Below are 20394 nucleotides of genomic sequence, written 5' to 3'. Positions count from 1 at the left end.
TATAAGGACAGGTACCCAGGCCCCCTCGTAGACGCTGGGCTTCCCCAGCTCTCCAGATGGGAAGTGAGACCAAGTCAGCAGGACCGTGTGATGGTACCCAGGCGTCCAGGTCCACTCTCAATGCCTGGGCCGCGGGGAGGCTGGCAGGGACCCCTGCCCAGGGGTGGGGTGCCCCTGCAGTCTCCCTCTGCCCAGGGTGGTCCCAGGAGGGTCCTGCATCTCCTCCTGCCCAGACAATCCCCTGGACTGTGGCCAGAGTGCCACCTGCTTGCCGAGGGCCTGTCGTCTCCTCTGAGACAGGTGGTGGGCAGGAAGCCGGAGTTTCAGGGGAGGCTGCGCAGGGGTGGGGTGAGCAAAGCCAAGCCCGTCTCAGGGTCATGCAGCCGGGGTGGTGGTGCCACCTCTTGTCCCTGGGCCCCTGGAGGCAGCATCACAAGAGGGTCTGGGCTCCATCCCATGCATCGCCGCAGCAGGGGGCTCTGCCTTGGTTTCCCCCAGTATTGGGGTTGGGTGCTGACTGTGGAGAGGGGCCGGGTGTGTGCTCATCTGCTTCCTGGCCCCGGGGGACATTGGCTCCAGATGCCAAGCCCAGGTCACCAATAGGGCTGAGCCCTTTCGATGGGGCCGTCCTGGGCACCCCGAGGGCATCAGGATGCCCTGCTGTGTGGCCTCTTCATCCTCCAGAATGAAGGCAGTCAGCAGCGATCCCCAGGGACACCTGGTGTGTGCAGGGCCCCCTCTCCCTGGGAGGAGCGGTGACCCCAGTGGATGGGGCGAGGGACGGCTTGGGGAGCCCGGCTGTGTGACCCTGGGACAGCTGGAGAGTGCGCAGGTGGAACAGGGCTGCCCTGTGAGGAAGGCTGAGGAAGGTGGCAGAAAACACCAGGATTTCCCCCCAAACACCAGGAAAACTGGGTGGGTTTGGGGGTCAGTGGGGGGGGGGGGCACAGAGCCTGGAGTTTCCTTCCTCCTCCTGGTTGGCCTCTGGAGGTGTGGCTACCTTACAGGGCAGGTTCCTGTGGTGACCTCGGGCCAGTGTGGTCACCATGCTTCCATGTTAGGTGACCCTAGAGCTCGGCGGGGCCCCCAGAAGACAGACATAACAGGTCTCATTCCAGAGTCTTCAGCTGCAAAAAATAGCTTCTGTGCCTTCTCACATCACATTTGATGGATGGTAGTTAAGAGTCAGTCCCTGGGGAGCCGTCTCCACCCAACCTCCTGCCTCAGAGAGGGGGGTTGAGGGAGAGACAATGGGGGGCAGATGGGGGAGCTGGGGGAGAGACGGGATAGATGGGCTGGGGGAAAGATGGGGGGCAGATGGAGGCGCTGGCAGAGAGATGGAGGGGGTCCTGTGGAGAGATGGGGTAGGGCTGGGGGATAGACGAGCTGGGGGAGAGGGGGCAGGCTGAGGGAGAGAGGGAGGGGGGCCTGGGGGAGAGATGGGGGGCAGATGGAGGGCTGGGGGAAGATGGGGGACAGATGAACAGATGGGGGTATGGGGGAGAGACAGGACGGATGGGCTGGGGGAGGGGGGTGGGGCCTGGAGGAAAGATGAGGGGGGGGCAGGGAGGGAGTTGGGGGCAGGGGGTCTGGAGCACAGAGAGGGTTGGGGCAGGGGGAGTGCAGAGGAGTGGGGACATGTGCTGTAGGGGCTCAGGCCTGAGTGGGCCTGTGGGAGGGGCTCCTGGGTGGGGAGGGGGAGGTGGCCTGTGCTGGAGCACCTATTTGCCCGGTGGGGGCGCGGCTGCACTGCCTACTGGTCTGACACTGGGCATGCAGGTGTGTCTTGTTGGGGGGGTCCGCGGGGTCTGCGAGGCTCTGGGTGTCCATGAAGCCCAAGGGCCCCGCTGCTCCTGGCTCCTGAGCGGGGCCTCTGGGGGTGCACAGGTCGGTGTGATGTCACCCTCACCAGCCTCCTGGAGCCCCTGCGGCCCCGTGGCCCCTCCCCACACAGGGACCAGGGAATGGCCAGGGAGGCAGATCAGTTCTGAGAGGCAGTCACGAGGGGAAGAGCTGATGGTGGCCGAGAGGGACCGGTTGGCCCCCAGTCCTGGGAGCATTGTTCAGGGCTCAATGCCTTATCTCCGGGTCTTGTCTGGACAGCATGTTGCGTCTGGGTTTGGTGTGTGGGTCGTGAAACTGTTGAGGGGATGCAGTTCGGTCCACATGGTGGGTAACCTGGGGCACCGCCCCTTTCTATCCCAGTTCTGGAGACCCCCTCCTGACACATCACCTGTACCTGCACCTGCTGGGGACTTGCCCTAGGGGTGGGGCAGGTGCTGCCTGGGGGCTGCCCTCCCCTGGGCCTCTCCTCTCTTAGCTTCTTTCAAAAATTATTAATGAGACGACCTCTGATGTAGAAACCTCTCAAGTATAGAGGTTTGGTTCTGTGTGAACAGATCAGGAACCTATACTTTTCATTAAGCATCTAAACTCTGCAAATCTCATTTCTGTATTTATCCGGTATTACCCTCACGGACATTCCGCTTTATAGGAGTCCCGCTTCTCTCTCCCTGCCACTCAAGTGACCGTGGTGCATCCCACAAGGTGGTGGTTGGATGTGTTGCTGGGTTTACTTTAAATTGCTCAGGATGCAAATGACAGCACCTCACACTTGAAGTTTAAGAGAAGTATTTTTAACTTTAGGATTGGAAAATGTACTTACTAGACTGGGTATTTCTCTACCTCTTTACATAACACATCACATACATAGAGACTATTTTACTGTATTATGTCTTAAAATTAGCTTTTTGGAAAAAATAAATAAAATTAGCTTTTTGGGATGTAATTCACGTACCGTAAAATTTACCCTTGAAAACTTTTTTGAGATAAAATTCGCATCAGATTCACCATTTTAATCACCTTAAAGTATACAATTCAGTGGTTTTAGTACATTCGCAATGCTGTGTGATCATCACCACTAATTATAGAGTGTTTCTTGGGCACCTGGCTGGCTTAGAAGAGCCTGTGACTCTTGGGTTTGTGAGTTCAAGGCCCACATTGAGTGTAGAGGTTATTTATGTCAAAAAAATGTCTACTTAAAGCACATTTCCATCACCCCAAGAGAAACCCTATATAAGCCCCCATGGCTCCCTTACCCCTACCCTGGGAAACCACTTAGGCATTTCTGTGTGATTTGCCTGTTCTGGATGTTTCCTGTATGGGATGAATCCAGGATGTGGTCTCTGCTCACTGGCTTCTTCCACTAGCAAAATGTTTTCCAGATCAGTCCACGCCACCATGGGTGCCATCGCTTGATCCTCCCCAAGGCCAGGTGGTATTTCCGGATGTGAATCTACCACATTTTGCTTATCCACTCGTCCATCATGGACATCTGGGTGGTCTCTGCCTTTCTTTCTTTTTTTTTTTTTTTTAAGATTTTATTTATTTATTCATGAGAGACAGAGAGAGAGAGACATAGGCAGAGGGAGAAGTAGGTTCCATGCAGGGAGCCCGATATGGGACTTGAGGTGGGACTCAATCCCAGGACCATGGAATCACACCCTGAGCTGAAGGCCCCCGAGGCCTCTTACTGTCTTTACTGCCGTCATCACAGCTGTGAAGGCATCTCCGTGTGGCTGTGACCTGCGTTTCCCCGACGATGGGTGATGGGAGCATTTCTTCCTGTGCTTCTTGGACATCCGAACATCTTCTCTAGAAAAGTGGCTATTCAGGCCCCTTGCCCGTTTCTTAATTGAGTTGTCCTTTTATTGTGCATCACATACGTGTTCAGGAGGAAAGTGGCTTCTTCAGCTATCCCAGGAATTCTAGATGATGTGTATTCTGTAGATTATTAAAATTTAGTGTCATTTCAGTTTTTCTTGGCACTAGTGACTTAGGAGGTGGACCTGGAATGTGTGTCTTCCCTGCGTGGAGCTTGGCGGGGTGTGGGGGGCGGTCAGGTGCTGGGGATCCCCCAGGTCCTGGGACTGCTCATGGCTGCTCTCTGCCCCACCCCCCCAGTGATGGCCATCACCTGGTCACACTAAGGAGATGTTGGGGGCATGCCCCGGGGGGGGGGGGTCTCACTTGACTTCCGGAGGCGGCGGTAGGGGGGGCCTGGAGGAGGCTCTCTGACCTCGGGTCCCTCCTCCGGGAGCTGGGCCTGATGAGCTATGGAGCCAGGCACGCAGGAGGGGCTGAGACACTGCAGCCTGGCCATTGGGTGGGCGGACAGTTGGAGTGTGACCGAGCAGTCCCTTCGTGGCTGAGCTCCGTGGTGTTGCATTGTGTGTGTCTCTCCACTGGCCGGCAGGCCTGTGGGTCGTTCCCAGGCTGGGCAGTTACCGCTGACGCTGCTCTGATCCATACGTGACCGTCTGCTTGTTTCTCCGGGTGCACACCCAGGGGTGGGCTGGCTGGACCCATGGTATGTGTGCACAACTCCCCACGGAACCGCCCCCGTTCTGAGCGTCCTGCGCATGTGGGTTCCTGCCGCTTCGCGTCCTCATTCACAGTCTGTAAGCCGTTCTTTGTGCTCGCATCTCACCTAGGTTTCTCTCAGCGCCGCTTCCTTGGCTTCCGCTGGGCTTGCACGTCGTCAGGTTTGTTCCTAAGCCTTCCTACCCTTTGGTGGGCTGTGTGCTGATGGTTTTAGAATTCAATTTCTGATTGCTTGTTGCTAGCATGTGGAACGCTGTTCTGTGTGTTTCTTGTGCTTGGGATCTGTTGTACTTCTTAGATGTAGGACTTAGAGTTTCCATAACATTTGGGAAGATTTTGGTCCTTTTTCTTTCCACAGTTTTTTTGCCTTCCTCTCACCCCAAAACCCAGGGACTTCAGCCCTACACGCACATATATGAGGCCCTTTGACTTGCAAATACTTTTTCCCATTCACATTGCCTTTCACCTTGTTGATTGTGTCCTTGGAAACACAAAGGTTTTTTTAAAGATTTCTCAGCTTTATAGAGATATTATTGACGTATAACCTTTTTAAGTTTAAGATGTACAATGTGATGATTTAATACACTTAAATATTGTGGAATAAGTACCACAGTAAGATCAATGAACAGTTTCACCCCCTCACATAATGACTCTTTTTTGGTGGAGATAACCTTTAAGATCTATCCTCTTAACACCTTTCTTTTTTCCTCCCTTTTTAAATTTAAATTTAAAATTTTTTTAATTATTTTTTTTTATTTAAAAAAAATTTTTTTTTAAATTTATTTATTTATGATAGTCACAGAGAGAGAGAGAGAGGAAGAGACACAGGCAGAGGGAGAAGCAGGCTCCATGCACCGGGAGCCCGATATGGGATTCGATCCCGGGTCTCCAGGATCGCGCCCTGGGCCAAAGGCAGGCGCCAAACCGCTGCGCCACCCAGGGATCCCCTAAATTTAATTTTTTTAAGATTGATTTATTCATGAGAGACACAGAGAGAGAGGGAGAGTCACAAGCAGAGGGAGAAGTAGGCTCCCTGCAGGAAGCCCGATGTGGGACTCGATCCCAGGACCCCGGGGATCACGCCCTGGGCCAAAGGCTCAACCGCTGAGACATCCAGGCGTCCCTTTTCCCCTCTTTTTAAAAGTAAACTGTAGGGCAGCCCCCGTGGCGCAGCGGTTTAGCGCCGCCTGCAGCCCAGGGTGTGATCCTGGAGATCCTGGATCAAATCCCACGTCAGGCTCTTTGTATGATGCCTGCTTCTCCCTCTGCCTGTGTCTCTGCCTCTCTCTCTGTGTGTCTATCATAAATAAATAAAATCTTAAAAAAATAAAAGTAAACTGTATACCTGATGTGTAGGGCTAGATCAAGAGTCGCAGGCTCCACCAGCTGAGCCAGCCAGGCACCCCAGCCACTTTCCTGTGTACGCTATGACATCGTTAACTACGGTCACCATTCTGTGCATTAGATCCCAGAACTTGTCCTCACAGGCTCGGAATTTGTGCCCTCTGACTGCATCCCCCCTTTTCCCCCCTCCGCATGCTGGCAGTCACCATTCTACTCTCTGTTTCTGTCAGCTTGGCTTTCTGGGTTCCACACAACAGTGAGAACATGCAGTGCTTGTCTTTCTCTGACTGGTTTTACTTCGCATAATGTCCTCAAGATCCATCTGTGTTGTCACAAAAGGCAAGATATCCCTTTTCCCCCTTTTTCTAATGGCTGAAGGATAATCTGTTGTGTGTGTGTGTGTGTGTGTGTGTGTGTGTGTGTGTCTAGCACACCTTCGTATCCGTTCATCTCCTGATGGTTGCTTAGGCTGTTCCCAGGTCTGTTGTGAGTAGTGCTGCAGGGAGTGGGGGGCGCTGGTGGCTCTTCAGAATAATGATCGCATTTCCTTTAGCTGTATTCCAGAAGTGGAATGGCTGGATCATAGGGCAGCTCCATTTTTAACTCTTTGAGGACCCCCCATGCTGTTTTCCAGGGTGGCAGCAGCAGCTTGCACTCCCACCACAGGGCATGAGGACACCCCTTTCTCCATGGCCTCGTCAGCAGTTGCTGTTTCTTGTCTTTTTTATTTTAGCCATTCTGACGGGTGTGACATGGGACCTTGTTGTGGTTTTGACCTGTATCTCCTTGATGATGAGTGAGCTAGAGCATCTTATGTGTCTGTTGGCCATCAGGATGTCATCTTTGGAGGAATGTCTAATCTAGTCCTATGACCATTTGTTAATTGGATTGGCTTTTTTTTTTCCTTTGAGTTGTATGAGTTTTGTATGTATTTGGATATAAACCCTTGGTAAGGGTGACAGTTTACAAATATTTTTCCCATTGTGTTGGTCTCCTTTAGTTTGGCCTGTTGTTTCTTTGGCTTTGCGGATGCCTTTCAATTTGATGTACTTCCACTCATTTATTTTTGCTTTTGTTGCTTGCACTTTTGGTGTTGTATCCAAAAAATTGTTGCTAAAACCAATAATGTCAAAGACCTTTTTCCCCTTAGAAACACAGAAGTTTACATTTTTGATATTGTCCAATTTATTTTTTCTTTTGTTGTCTGTGCTTTTGTTGTCACATCTAAGAAACCATCGATAAATGCAATGTCTCAAAGCTTTCCCTCTATATTTTCTTCTAAGAGTTTTCTCTCTCATGTTTAGGTCTTTGATCCATTTTGAATTAATTTTTATGTATGCTGAGTTAAGGGTCTAGCCTCAGTCTTAGAAACTTTTGATAAGGATTTTCTGTTAGTCATCTGTTAATTGACTTGCTCCTTGAGAACCTAAAGTAGAAAGGCTTCTGACACCTTGAACTCAGACCAGCTTCCTAAAGCCCCTGGGACCCTATCCATACTCGCATGTCCCCCAGTCATCCCAGTCCTGGCCCAGGTTCTCACCTCTGACTGTGTTCTCTCCACTCCACAGGCACAAAGGCAGGGATTTCAGCCGGGTCTGAGATTCGTCCCCTTGCTGCATCCTTCATGGTTTCCTATTCTCCATAGGGGACCCCTCGTTTGTCCCCAGCCTGTGTTCCAGGCTCCCCACACACTCAGGCCACCCCCGTGTTGCAGCACAGCTGGCTCATACCCAGCCCTGCTCTAGGAATGGACCCTCAGTCTGGTATGACATCCCTCCTGCCAGCCATGTTCGTCCTCCTCTGGCCATCTGTCTGCACCCCGTTTCCAGCTCAGACTTAGGATAGTGCTCTCCTGTGGAGTGAGGGGGTGGGGCTGGGAGGGAGGGTCTGGGTGGGAGGACAGGCATATGTGTGCAGGTTGGCTCTTCCCCTCGGGGTACTTCCCGGCCCCAGTTGGCCCGCCCTGCCGTCCAATGCCCTCGCTTATGCCTGCAGCCCCCACGGTGCCTCGGCTCCAGGCCCTCCCGGTGTCAGGACCAGGCTGGTCTTGGGGTGCACCATGCCCCCTCATGTTCTCTCTGTATTTACCCCATTTTCCTGACCTTTCCTGTAGCTGCTTCTGTCCCCAGGACTCCCATGTTTATCTGCCTGAGCCCAGGAACTTGATGTAGTTTGCTCATTTGCGAGCACTTATGATTTCGGTCTGCAGGACACGTGTGTCCAGCAAATGATAACATTCTATCAGTGAAGTGGGTAGCAATGATGAGTACGTACCTTCATCGGGCCCTTATTACAGGCTTGGCACTGGACTGGGGTCATGAGATTAACTCACGGAACTATTAGAACAGCCATAGGAGGCAGGTCATACTGCTACTCTCTTACATCAGAAGAAACCGGCAGCCCCGGTGGCGCAGCGGTTTGGCGCCGCCTGCAGCCCAGGGTGTGATCCTGGAGACCTAGGATCGAGTCCCACATCGGGCTTCCTGCGTGGAGCCTGCTTCTCCCTCTGCCTGTCTCTGCCTCTCTCTCTCTGTGTCTATGGATAAATAAATAAAATCTTAAAAAAAAAAAAAGAAGAAGAAGAAGAAACGGAGGTGCATGGTTGACTCATGCAGCTGTGGAGGGGAAGGGCGAGGGCTCTACCCAGGAGGGAGATTCAGCAGCTCTGGTACCACTGACTGCAGTAGCAGACTTATGGGTTTTACCATCTTTACATTGAATTAATATCTGTATCGAGGCTCCCTCACAAGCGCCTTGGTCAAGAGCCCCACAGCCCATATTGTCCTCACGGTGACCTTGACTCCCTCACTCAGTTCACCTCCTCCCCTCACGCTGACCTGACCCCCTCACTCAGCTGACACTGTACCCTTGATAACCTTGACCTCAGTTCATATCCTCTCTCCTCATGATGACCTTGATCTGTGTGCCTAGTTCACATATCTCTCTTCCTCTTGCCCTAGACTTTGACCCTCACCACTTCTGGCACTGGAGCAGCTTCGGGGACTATGTGCAATGTGTCCTGGCCTTCACGGGCGTGGCAGGCTACGTCACATACCTGTCCATCGATTCAGCCCTTTTTGTGGAGACCCTGGGCTTCCTGGCTGTGCTGACCGAAGCCATGCTAGGTGTCCCTCAGCTCTACCGCAACTACCGCCACCAGTCCACTGAGGGAATGAGGTAGGCTCGTAAGTGTCGATCTCACTGCACCTCTTGGTACCGATGTGCCCACATGATTGGTCAGAGTCAAATGTGTACAAACCTGGCTGCTATATCTTAAGTCCTGTTTGTACAGCTGCCAAGTAAAGAACAGCTTGGGTTGGAGCGCATGGGTCCTTTGGCGTCTTGCTGCCTGGGCAGATATGTTAGCATGGGACAGGTGAGGGGAAGCTCACGGTACTGGGTCTGAGAGCCTCTCTTTTAGGTTGAACCTGAAGCATCATAGTGGGAAGGATGTGCCGAGCACAGGAGAGGGGATGTGAGGGGAGAGCTCTGCCCATAGTCAGGGGGTGTGCAGAGGTGCCCTGGCTTCCAGAGGCGGGGGATGTGTGTCATGAGGGGCACTCTTGGTGATAGCTATGTGTGCTGTTGCCATTCACGTCTTCACATGCGCTCCAAGTAATGGGAGGCCAGTGTGGAACAGACCTTGGGGGCACTGGGGGGAGCTTTCCACTGTCCTGTCCCGACCCCATGAGAGTCACCCATGCACTGGAACAGGGTGTCCACCAGAATTACAGGGACCTTTGGATTGGCCTGTTCAGAATCTTTGTCCTTCCTGCCAGGTGTTCTTCTAGCACTTGCTTGCTTCCTGTGATGGGGAGCTCCCTCCTCAGGTGTCAGTATACCTGTGCAGGGGGTATGTTAGAGATTTTACTTATTTATTCATGAGAGACACAGAGAGAGGCAGAGACATAGGCAGAGAGAGAAGTAGGCTCCTTATGGGGATCCCGGTACAGGACTCGATCCCAGGACCCCAGGACCCTAGGACCCTGAGCTGAAGGCAGACGCTCAACTGCTGAGCCCCCGGGCGTCCTGTACCTGAATGTTTCATGCCCCTTTCCCTGACATCCATGCAGACCCTCAGCCCCTCCCAGGTGGGCCCAGGTGTGGAGGAGCATTGTGATCCCACCTCCCTGGAGCGTCTTCTCTGTGCTTGTCCCCCTCAGGCCCATTGGCTGCCCCTCCTGTGATGTGGCTACAGTCCCTTCCCTACCCGGTTCTCGTTGGATGGGTATCTATTCAGGTGAAGTGTAAAGAAGATGACTAGTGTGCTCCTGCGGATCTGAATGTGCTGTGGGAGGCCTGTCCAGTAGCTGGGGCATGGTGTCCTCTCCCCAGGGACCCTTGGCGCCTGCAAACTCACTCAGGCTGACCACTGACTTGTGGCCACAGTGGCTTCAGTGGGCTCACGTTGCTCCTGTACTGCTGCTTCCAAGCCCATCCGTGTGTGTGGCTGCACCTGAGCTGTCTCCTATTGCTGGTTGGATCCTGTAGGCATCTCTTACTGTATCTGCCATTTAGGGGATACCCTGGTGATTGAATATAACATTGTCTCAGTTTTTCAAGGCCAAACTTTCGTGATGGAAAAGGACTATCCAAGGGTCAGAGGCAGGCCAGAGCAGAGGCTGACAGTGACTATGGCTGGAGGCTCTGATCCACAGACACGAAGCCGAGTCCACAGATGTCTCTAGAAGGCAGAGATTCAAGCTGCTGCTGCTGCTTTTTCTTTAAGATTTATTTACTTTAGAGAGAGAGCCAGTATGTGCAAGTGGTGTAGGGAAGGGCAGAGGGAGAGAAAATCTCAAGCAGACTCCCCACTGAGCACGGAGCCTTACACGGGTCTCGATCTCATAACCTAAGATCAGACCTGAGCTGAAATCAAAAGTTGGACGCTCAACTGACTGAGCCATCCACGTGCCTCAAGATTCAAGCTTCTTAATATAGGAAATGACACAACAGCTTAATCCCCCAGCGCCACCAAGGGCAGGTTGCAGGGCACTCAAGAAATTACAAAAACAATTCCATTTATGGTTACATGAGAAGTATAAATACTTGAAATTAACCAAGGAGGTTAAAAGACTTGCACGACGAAAACTACAAAACCCTGCTGAGAGGAATGGAAGACCTGAGTAAATGGGAAAACATCCTGTGTTCACATCAGGAAGACTTGGTATTGCTAAAATGTCAGTACTACCCAAAGCAATCCCAGATTTTTTTTTAAAAAAAATTTATTTATGACAGTCACACAGAGAGAGGGAAAGAGGCAGAGACACAGGCAGAGGGAGAAGCAGGCTCCATGCAGAGAGCCCGATGTGGGATTCAATCCCGGGTCTCCAGGATCGCGCCCTGGGCCAAAGGCAGGGGCTAAACCGCTGCACCACCCAGGGATCCCGCAATCCCAGCTTTAATGGAATCCTTTTCAAAATCCCAGTGAAGGACTCAGTGGTTGTCTCAGTGGTTGAGTGTCTATCTTCAGGTCTGGGTGTGATTCTGGGGTCCTGGGATCAAGTCCTACATCAGGTTTCTTGCAGGGATCCTGCTTCTCCCTCTACCTGTGTCTCTGCCTCTCTCTCTGTATCTCTCATGAATAAATAAATAAAATCTTAAAAAAAAAATCCCAGTGATTTCTTTTGCAGAAATAGAAAAACTAGTCCTAAAATTCATGTGGAATATTAAGGGACCCCAAATAGTTAAAACAATCTCAAAAAAGAGTAAAACTAGAGGACTCAGACTTTCAGATTTCAAGGATAACTGCAAAGGTATAGTAATCAAGACAGTGTGTCATTGGCATAAAGACATGGAATAGAGCAGAGAGCCCAGGAGTGACCCTTACACATAGGGTAAAATGATTTTCCACAAGGGCATTAAGACCATCCAGTGGAGAAAGGACAGTCTTCTCCACAAATGGAGCTGGGGCAATGGGACATTCACATGTGAAAGAGTGGAGTTAGACCCTTACCTGGCATCCTAGATAAAAATTAACTCAAAATGGATCAAAAACCTAAATGTAAGACCTAAAACAATAAAATTCCTAGAACAAAAAGTAAAAGCATCACAATGCTAGATTCGGCAGTGATTTCTTGGATGTGACACCAAAGGCATGGGAAGAAACAAACAAACAAAAGAGACATTGGATTTTATGAAATCAAAAGGTTTGATGCATCAAAAGACTATCCAAAGATTAAAAAGGCAACCTACAGAATGGGAGAAAATATATGCAAATCATCTATCCAATAAGGGATTAATATTGAGAATATAGAAAGAGCTGCTAAAAGTTGATAACAAAGAAACAACCCAATTAAAAATGAGCAAAAGACTGGAAAACTCTTTTTTTCCAAGGCAGACATGCATGTGGTCAATAAGCATAAGACGCTTGGTCCCACTAATCAGGGAAATGCAGAGGAGACTTGCCGAGGCCCCACCTGGCCCCGGTAGGACAGGTAGGAGGCTGCCCTCAGACAGAAGAGCAGCCGGTGTCGGCAAGGGTGGTGAGGGCGGGAGCCCGTGCACGGCGGCGGTAAGGCTGGGCCATGCAGCCACTGTGGAGGAGAGTACCAAGCCACCTTAGAAATAAAAAACGGAGTCACCATGTGACCTGGCAGGTCTAGTCCTGAGCGTCTGCCTGGGGTGTTGGAAGCAGGGCCTGAGATGACTGTGTACCCGTGCTCACGGCTGCGTATCTCACGGCAGCTGACAACAAAAGAACCCGAGTGTCCATTGAGAGAGGGACCAGTGGATCCGCAAACTGCGATGCAGGAGTTGCAGCGTCACAGTCTGTCCGAAACCTGTATTTGGTCCTTCAGGTGAGCTCGGCGGAGGCTTCAGGCGGGTGGCAGGGCAGCACCTGGAGCGGGTGCGAAGCTCCCCAGAGGCACCGTTACTGCTTCTGCGCACCACTGGATGGGTTTTCGACGATCCATGGAGCTGTGCGACCACCACACCGTCTAACGTTACAACATTTCCATGACCCGGAAAGGAAACCTCGAACCTGCTGGTGATCCCTCTTCCTTTGCTCCCGGCCTCCCGCCCTTGGCAGCCCCTTCCCTGCGATCTCCAAGGGTGCTTCGCATAACCAGAGTCATGTTGTAAGATGTCTCTCGTGTCTCCTTTCACCCAGCGGTGTTCCCGGGCTCCTCTGTGTAGGCGCCGCAGTGCCTGTTGCTGAGACCTGTATTGTGTGTTTTTCAGCCAATAGACGCCTGGGTGTTAGGGATGCCGCCGCTGTGGGCATTCACATGCAAGTGTCCGCGTGGACCTGTGCTTTCATTTCTCCTGGAACATGCGAGTGGGGTGCTTGCCGGGTCAGATGGCAGCTTGTGTCTCCCTACTCAAGCTGCCTTGCTGGGTCCACAGTGGGTGTGAGGGTTCTAACCCTTGCCCGTCCTCACTGTCCTCCATGGCCTGTTGATTGCAGCCGCCCTAGTGGGTGTCATGCGGATCTTGCTGAGTTTGGTGACATTTCCCTGATACTAATGATGTTGAGCATCTTCCCATGTGCTTGTTGGCCATCTGTGTACCTTCTCTGGGGAAATGTGTGCTCAGTCCTCTGCCCAGTTTTAAATTTGGTTGTTTATTTTTCTATTATTGATTTGTAGAGTTCTTTATATGCACTGGCGGCTAGAACCTTATCAGGTGTATGATTTCCAGTTTTTCTCTCCCATCCTGTGGGTTGTCTTTTCACTTTCCTGATATTACCCTTCTCAGCACAAAAAATTTTAAATTTGCCCAAGTCCAGTGTATTTGTGTGTGGGTGTATTGCTTATGCTCTGTCTTACCCAAGGAACCACTGACTAACCCAAGATCACAAAAACCTACTCCTTTGGGTTGTGTTTTGCGTAGATTTTGAATTTTGGAGTGCTTTTGATGGGTGGAAGGGGGAGGGAGGTCTGGGTTGAGGCTGGAGGGAGCAGAGAGGGGCACTGGGGAGGCCGTGGGAGTTGGCCAGCCTGAGCTGGTGGGCGCTGGAAGAGGCTGGGCAGGCTGGGAGCTTGGCCATTGTCTCTTGAGCACCAATTGGCTTTTGGACTTGACTCCAAACAGAGCAGGATGGGCTGAGAGGGATTTTTGGAATGGTTTGGGAGGAAGAATGAGCCAATAGTGAAGTAATGGGAGCCTGGGTTAAGATAGTGGAGGGGGCAGGGGATCCGGGTGCAGGGGCCCTGCTGGAGTCAGGAGGGGAGAGGAATCCAGCCAGAGCAGGAAGGACACAACCTGGGGCCTGGGAGGTGACAGTCCAGGCTTCTGGCATCTATGGAACTCTGGCAGGTTGAGCCTGCTGCGTCCAAGGAGGCGGGGGCTGGAGGACATCCCGGTGTGTACCAGTTGTAGCCCCACTTCTGGGGTTCATCCCTCGTGTGGTTTGGGTGATGGGAGTTCAGGGCTCAGGGCAGTCCCAGGAAGCACAGGGGTGGGCACCTTGGGGTCAGGGGGTGACCGAGAGCTTGTACCCCTGGGCCCGGGTTTCTGCACAAGGACGGTCCTTCTTGGGGTGTTTGTTTCCCGCAGGGGACCAGGCAGGGACTGCTTGAGCCCCTACCTAGGTGGGGCTGTCACGTTCCAGACCCTGAGCAGAAGCTAGCCCGACGGCCAAGGCTGGGTGAGGTGTCTACAGCCCAGAATGTTCCTCACATCAGGAGGAGCTCTCCCCACTGTGGGTGGCCTCCCATCCCCAGTGGGGGGGGGGGGCGGGTAAAGAGAGCAGCTGTGCATTTAGAGCCCAGAGGGGCTCCGGCAGGCCCGGGTGGGGGGTCCTGGGACTGGCCTGCCTGCCCCATGGGAAGTGTGCCACCTGCCTCTGGGACGTCCCGGCCGCGTGGAGCCACCGTAAACAGCCTGGCCAGCTTCCCGCAAGGTCAGGGGGCCGGGAGCTTTGCCCGGGACCAGCAGCCTGTCCCTGGGTCTGGTGTGAGGAGGGGGACATGGCTGGTGTCCCTCCCACTCAGGCTGCTCCCCCGCGGTTGCATCACCTGCCACCTGGGTCGCTGTGACTTGTTAGGTTTTATATGTTTTGAGGGAGTTGTTTCGCCTCCTGCCACCATTTATGCATCTCCGGGGGAGACTGTACCTTGAGCTCTTAATTCTGTAAAATGGAAGCAGACTCATGTCTGAGTCACTGCTTTCTTGTCTTTGTGGCCATTTGCAGACGCCTGACTGCTCTTGGAGCTTGTCCTGGGCGTGCTGGTTCTGCGGGGTCTGAGTGGGGCCTCCACGGTGCAGGCAAGGCGGGCATCTCAGCCCCTCGTGCCCGGTGCCTGTGGCCTCCTGGGGGCGCAGACCTAACCCTGACCCCTGCCTGACATGGCCGTCCTCACGGGGCCCCTGGTTCTGCTATGTCCGTTGCCTTCCCCCCACTCCCCCCAATAGCTCAATTGTGCAGTAGCCAGAGCCCCTGCCCTGCAGCTCCAAGGGCACCACCTGCTGCTCCCTGCGCTCCTCTCCTGCCATCCAGCCCTGAGGTCCTGATGGCGCAGAGTCACCTGCAGGCTCGGCCCTCCTGTGGCCCCTGAAGTCCTCACAAGGACAATAGGGGCAGAGGCACAGCCTTGGGAATGGGAGGGCTCTTTATTACCTCGGGTGACAGATCCTTGTCCAGGGTTGACCAGGTCAGATGTTGGTGGGGACCCATTGGGGAAAGGGGGCCACTGGGGAACACAGACCCCGACCACTGATCTCAGGTCTTTTCATGAGGCCAGCAGCAGAAGCCCATCTCTGCCCTCGAGTACAAGTGGAGGCCTGGGCACAAGCCTGGGGGGCAGGTCAGGGGCAGGTTGGGGGCAGGTTAGGGACAGGGCCAGGTGGGCAGGTCGGGGAGGTCGGGGGGCAGGTTGGGGGCAGGTCGGGGGAGGTCGGGGGCAGATTGGTGGCATGTTGGGGGAGGTTGGGGGGCAGGTCGTGGGAAGTCAGGGGCAGGTCAGTGCAGGTCGGTGGCATATCGGGGCCAGGTCAGGGGCGGTCAGGGGGCATGTTGGGGGCAGGGAACCAGAGCCCCCTATGTGTGTGGCTGATACAGGTTGTCATGCTCTCCCTTCCCTGCCAGCCTCAGGCCTGTGCCCGGTGGGAAGACGAGCACCCAAGGGAGCCCCCGCGGCTCTGAATGCGGGAGGGGGGGTGAGGTTGGTGTTGGGTGTTGACGTTGTGGCCGATCTTTTACATCAGGGCCCCGTCCTGGTGGTCCCAGGTGGCCGGCAGGCACCCTCTGCGAGGGCAGGTCCCCCTCCCCTGAGAGCCAAGGGAGCCCATGCCTTTAACCTCTCCGTGTGCCCACCCACCATGTGGACCTGAGGCCTGTTGACCATGGGGCACGCATGGTGGGGCTGCAACACGGGAGCTCTTGGTTCTCTAGCCACAGGCCATGGAGGAGAGTGTCCCCGAGGCAGCTCAGGGAGGTGGGGGTAGGACATACCTGGGAAGGGGCCCTGGAATATCATGGGTGGGGCCCTGACTGGCCCCTGGGTGTGGAGGACTGGCCGTGGGGGGGGGGGGGGAACCTGCCGTGCACTGCCCACATGGCACGGGCCCCGGAAGCAGAGCTGAGCTCAGGTGCAGCTTGAACAGGACTGCGTCCATTGTCATTAGGACGGAAGTTCTCGGCGGGGCCTTGTTCTATAACATGCACAGTGTCCAGGATACAAACCAAAATTACTCGAATGAGAACCAGGAAACCTGCACAGCTCTTGAGAAGGCAACCAGCAGACTCTGCGGCAGCCGCGAGGAACCCAGAGACGAGCAAGGGCTCTGGAAGTGAATGGAAGCTGGGCATCTCCTCAGAGATGGCGCTAAGAACACCACTTGAGCATTTTCAATAAAAAAAAATACAGTAAAGCCCAACAGAAATGTACTTGGGTGGGATGCAGGAGGCAGGGGAAGATGCGTTTATGAAAATCATACATTCTCAACAACAGAGAAAAGTAGAGAAAGTACCCAAAATCTCACATTGATGTCATCTGAGTCTGGAGGAGAGAAGGGGTGGAGAGTAGACAAAAATAGCCAAAGAAACATCGAAAACTTTCCAAATTTGATGTTCAATAAACTTACAGATTGGACAAGTTCAGCAAATCCCAAACACGTATCCCGTCATAACCTGCTGAGCACCAATGTCACACATTGAACACAGCCAGGAAAGCAGGATCTGTTTTGGATAATAAATCTGGATTTCTAAAATGTGCAATTACCCACTAACTCAAAACAAAGGTCTTGAGGGCGGCCCAGGTGGCCCAGCAGTTTGGCGCGGGATTGAGTCCCACATCGGGTTCCCTGCATGGAGCCTGCTTCTCCCTCTGCCTGTGTCTCTGCCCCTCTTTCTGTGTCTCTCATGAATAAATAAATAAAATCTTTAAAAAACAAAACAAAAACCAAAAGTTTTGAAATGCTGTGAGCCAGAATCACAGCCTGGATACGGTGCACCAGTGGGCTTTTCTGGACATGACGTCCTGCTCGCAGACTGGCGGCGCACAGCTGCCCAGGCCTTAGGTTTTAGCTCCCCGCCTCCTGTCTGGGTTCCGCACGGCCAGTTTGACTCCCAGTGGGTGGAGGGCACGCAGAACAGTGTTTGAGCCAGGGCCTTGGGCGGGGGTACAGGAGGCAGGCTCCTCACTCTGGTCCTCGGTCCTAGGAACAAGAACCCAGCCCGGGGCGGCCGCTGTGAGGATCCCCAGGGCTGTGGGTGTCGGCCCCGCCCTCACCCTGCTGCCTCCACCCAGGTGTTTGCAGTCAGTGTGCATCCTCTGTGTTGGGGGCTCCATCCCCTCCTTCCCGCTGAGTGCTGGTCAGTCACCTATGTGACCAGTGGACGTGGGTCTGCTGTGACTAGACAGTGGGGCTCAGGCCCCCTGGGTGGCAGCCGGGGTGCTGGGGCCTGCGTGCCCAGATGTGTGTGCATGGGTCACGGTGGTCCTCTCCTTACTCACAGAGGGTCCCTGTCCCCGTGGTGAATCTGGGATGTTGGGGGGGGGCGGTTGGCATTGTGACCAGAGATGTAATCACCCTCCTGTGATCTTGTGAGTGAGGGGGTCCAGCCAGCAGGGATTCCCAAGGGCAGTGGCTTCCCTGGTTTTCTCCACTCCCCGTGGGTGCAGCCTGGGGACCCCAGGGCGGGAAGGCTTGGGGGAGAAGGGTTGCACACGGCCTGCCCGTCCCTGTGGCCAAGTGCTGCTTGCCAGCATCTGCGGGCTGTGGCTGCTGCCCCTGCCTGCTGGGCCCCATGGAACACCTTGTCGGGGTGGTCATCCCCCGCCCATTGGGGGCCACGGGGAGTCTCCTGAGGGGTGGGTGCTTCCGAGGGCATATGGCCCCTGCCACCATGTCAGCTGAGGGGCCTTGGTCCCCGTGACTGTGCATGCGGTGGCCTCGGGGTGGATGGGAAGGGTGCGGGGTCCTGAGCCCCTGTTCTGTGTCCTGAGCACCCCTCACCCTTGGCTTGTGTCCCCACAGTATCAAGATGGTGCTCATGTGGACTAGCGGTGACACCTTCAAGACGGCCTACTTCTTGCTGAATGGCGCACCCCTCCAGTTCTCCGTGTGCGGCCTGCTGCAGGTGCTGGTGGACCTGGCCATCCTGGGGCAGGCCTATGCCTTCGCCCACCGCCCCCAGAAGCCGGCCCCCCATGTGGCACACCCAGCCAGTGCCAAGGCCCTCTGAGGCATCTGGGGAAGATGAGGATGTGTGTCTCTCGCAGGGGCGCCAGCCCGGCTGCTGGGATCCCGATTGGCCTCTGTGGGTCCGGGTGGGCTGCTGGGGGCCTGGTGCCGACGTCTGTGCTCGCTCACCCTAAGGACGAGTGGAGTGGGCTTCATACCCCATGGCAGGGCTGCAGCCGCTTCCCAGGTGATGGACAAGCAAGTGTGTCCTCCTTCCTCCCAAAACACGCCTGTCTGGAACTTGGGACATGCACATGGACCCAGGAAGAGGCCGACCTCGGGCCGCTGCTGGACAGAGGGCGCCGGGAATCCTCCACTGGGTCCCAGCCTGCCGGGGTCTGGGGATTGACGGGCGGGGTCCCTGGGGCCTGCAGCCTGGGCGACCCTCACCAGGGGTGGGGTTGGGGAGCAAGGAAGGCGGCACAGAGAACATGGTCCTGCCCTCTGAATGGCCCAGATGGTGGGTGCCCTGGTGCCAGCGTGTAACTGAAGGTGATGGTGGCCGGGGCCTGCAGAGGGTGGCTGGGGCTTTATATGCACCTGCTCCTTGTGGAAAGGATGTCGCAAGGACGCCCGTTACAGGTGCTCTTGCTCCTCTGGCCGGACTTGGCCTCATCAGAGCTGCCTTCAGTGCAGCTGCCTCATGGGACTCAGGATGTGGCCCCAGGTGGCAGTGGATCCAGGGCTGTGCAGGGCATCCTGAAGATGCTGGTGCAGACGCCACATGTAGCAGGGGCAACCTGTGTCCATGCTCAGGGGGTTGGCACCAGAGCCCGGAGTTGCCCACGAGTCCTGGGGGTGCAGGGGGAGGTGGTCCACGTGTGCTCCCAGGAAAGCCGGGGGCCTGGGGTCAGGCCTGGGCAGATGATGCACCCCTGCCCCAGGGAGGGCCACATGTGTGGGCTGTCCCCCCTACATCCTGGGAGTTGCTCGCACCTGCAGCATAGGGCCTTCCACACGCGTCTTCCAGGGCAGGCAGGGGCCTGCAGGTCAGGAGAGGGGACTGTGGGGCGGGTGTCCCCACGTGCCGAGCTCTCGGGCCTGGGTGACCGTCCAGGGTGGGGGCTGGGCGGGCATCTTCGGTCGCCCTGCATCCCCCTCCCCTCCAGTTCTACATGAGCATCTCAGCTGTGCCCAATGGCCCCAGGCAAGCTCCCAGGCCGCCCACATCTGTGTGTTCTAGATGCTTCCATGTGGCCTCCCTTCTGTCGGGCAGAGGGGCAACTCCGGCATGTTAGCACAGGCGGTGCCAAAGCTCAGTGGTGTCTGCCCTCAAAGCTGTGTGCTGCTCCTGAGTTTTCCTGTGGACTCTTGAGTGTCCGCGTGAGGTTCCTCGCTGTGACCTGGGCTATCAGAGGCTCTGAGCACGTTTGTCTCCTACACACGAAGGGGCCACAGCTGTGACCGTGCACACCTGGCTGGGGAGACTGTGTCAGCACTGTGGTTTGAACACAATAAAGCCCTCATGGATCCAATGTGGCCTTGTGAATGGGTAGGGACAGGGCCCTGGTCAGGGGGCCTTGTGTCCTGGCCTCCCTTCACTTGGGGCCCCCAGGGAACAGCAGGCGCCCCTCCTTGGGGTCAACGCTGCCCCAAAGAGGCCCGGGCTGCCGTCCTGGTCAGACCAGCCCCTGGGAGGTGGGGCCTCCTGCTGGTGACGCAGATCAAGCACCAAGTGCCCCTGGAGGCTGAGAAGTGTGTTGTTCAGAGAAAGGCCATGTGGCCCGTTGAGGAAGAGGGGAGCCAACGCATCTGTGTTGCAAGTAGCGACGGCATGGTCTGTACTGAGCAGCTTTTTTTTCATGGAGACAGTTTACATGTGGGGGTGACATATCAACAATATGAAAAAGACACGGTGAAGAAACACCAAAGTCATATTTTAAGTTTTTGGCTGCGTCTCCACCCTCCCCCAGCACTGGCCCCAGGGCCGGTCCAGCCAGTGATGCCGCATGGCCCTCAGGTGGTGCGCATCTCCCGCATGGGCCTTGTCCTGCCTTGTGTGGGTTTTTACTTTCTTTCTGATGTGTGAATTAA

The 20394-nt window shown here is 54.8% G+C and overlaps 1 protein-coding gene across 5 annotated transcripts in view; it reads left to right on the top strand.

Moving 5' to 3' along the window:
- The window catches only part of SLC66A2 (solute carrier family 66 member 2), a 41723-nt gene extending 21888 nt beyond the window's left edge, over positions 1-19835 (top strand). For 4 of the 5 annotated variants that reach the window (XM_055303229.1, XM_055303230.1, XM_055303231.1 and 1 more), the window contains 2 exons: positions 8688-8904; positions 18154-19835. In XM_055303229.1, the coding sequence (XP_055159204.1) occupies positions 8688-8904; positions 18154-18361 (425 nt within the window). In that variant the 3' untranslated portion in view covers positions 18362-19835. The remainder of the gene's footprint in view (positions 1-8687; positions 8905-18153) is intronic. The other variant, XM_055303233.1, reaches the window with a different exon arrangement.
- Positions 19836-20394: the final 559 nt, after the last annotated feature.

Source organism: Nyctereutes procyonoides, unplaced genomic scaffold (assembly GCF_905146905.1).
Source record: "Nyctereutes procyonoides isolate TBG_1078 unplaced genomic scaffold, NYPRO_anot_genome, whole genome shotgun sequence".
In the NCBI taxonomy this organism is placed as follows: domain Eukaryota; kingdom Metazoa; phylum Chordata; class Mammalia; order Carnivora; family Canidae; genus Nyctereutes; species Nyctereutes procyonoides.
Note: the sequence above shows the minus strand (reverse complement) of the source record. Positions and strands in the feature narration are given on the sequence as shown.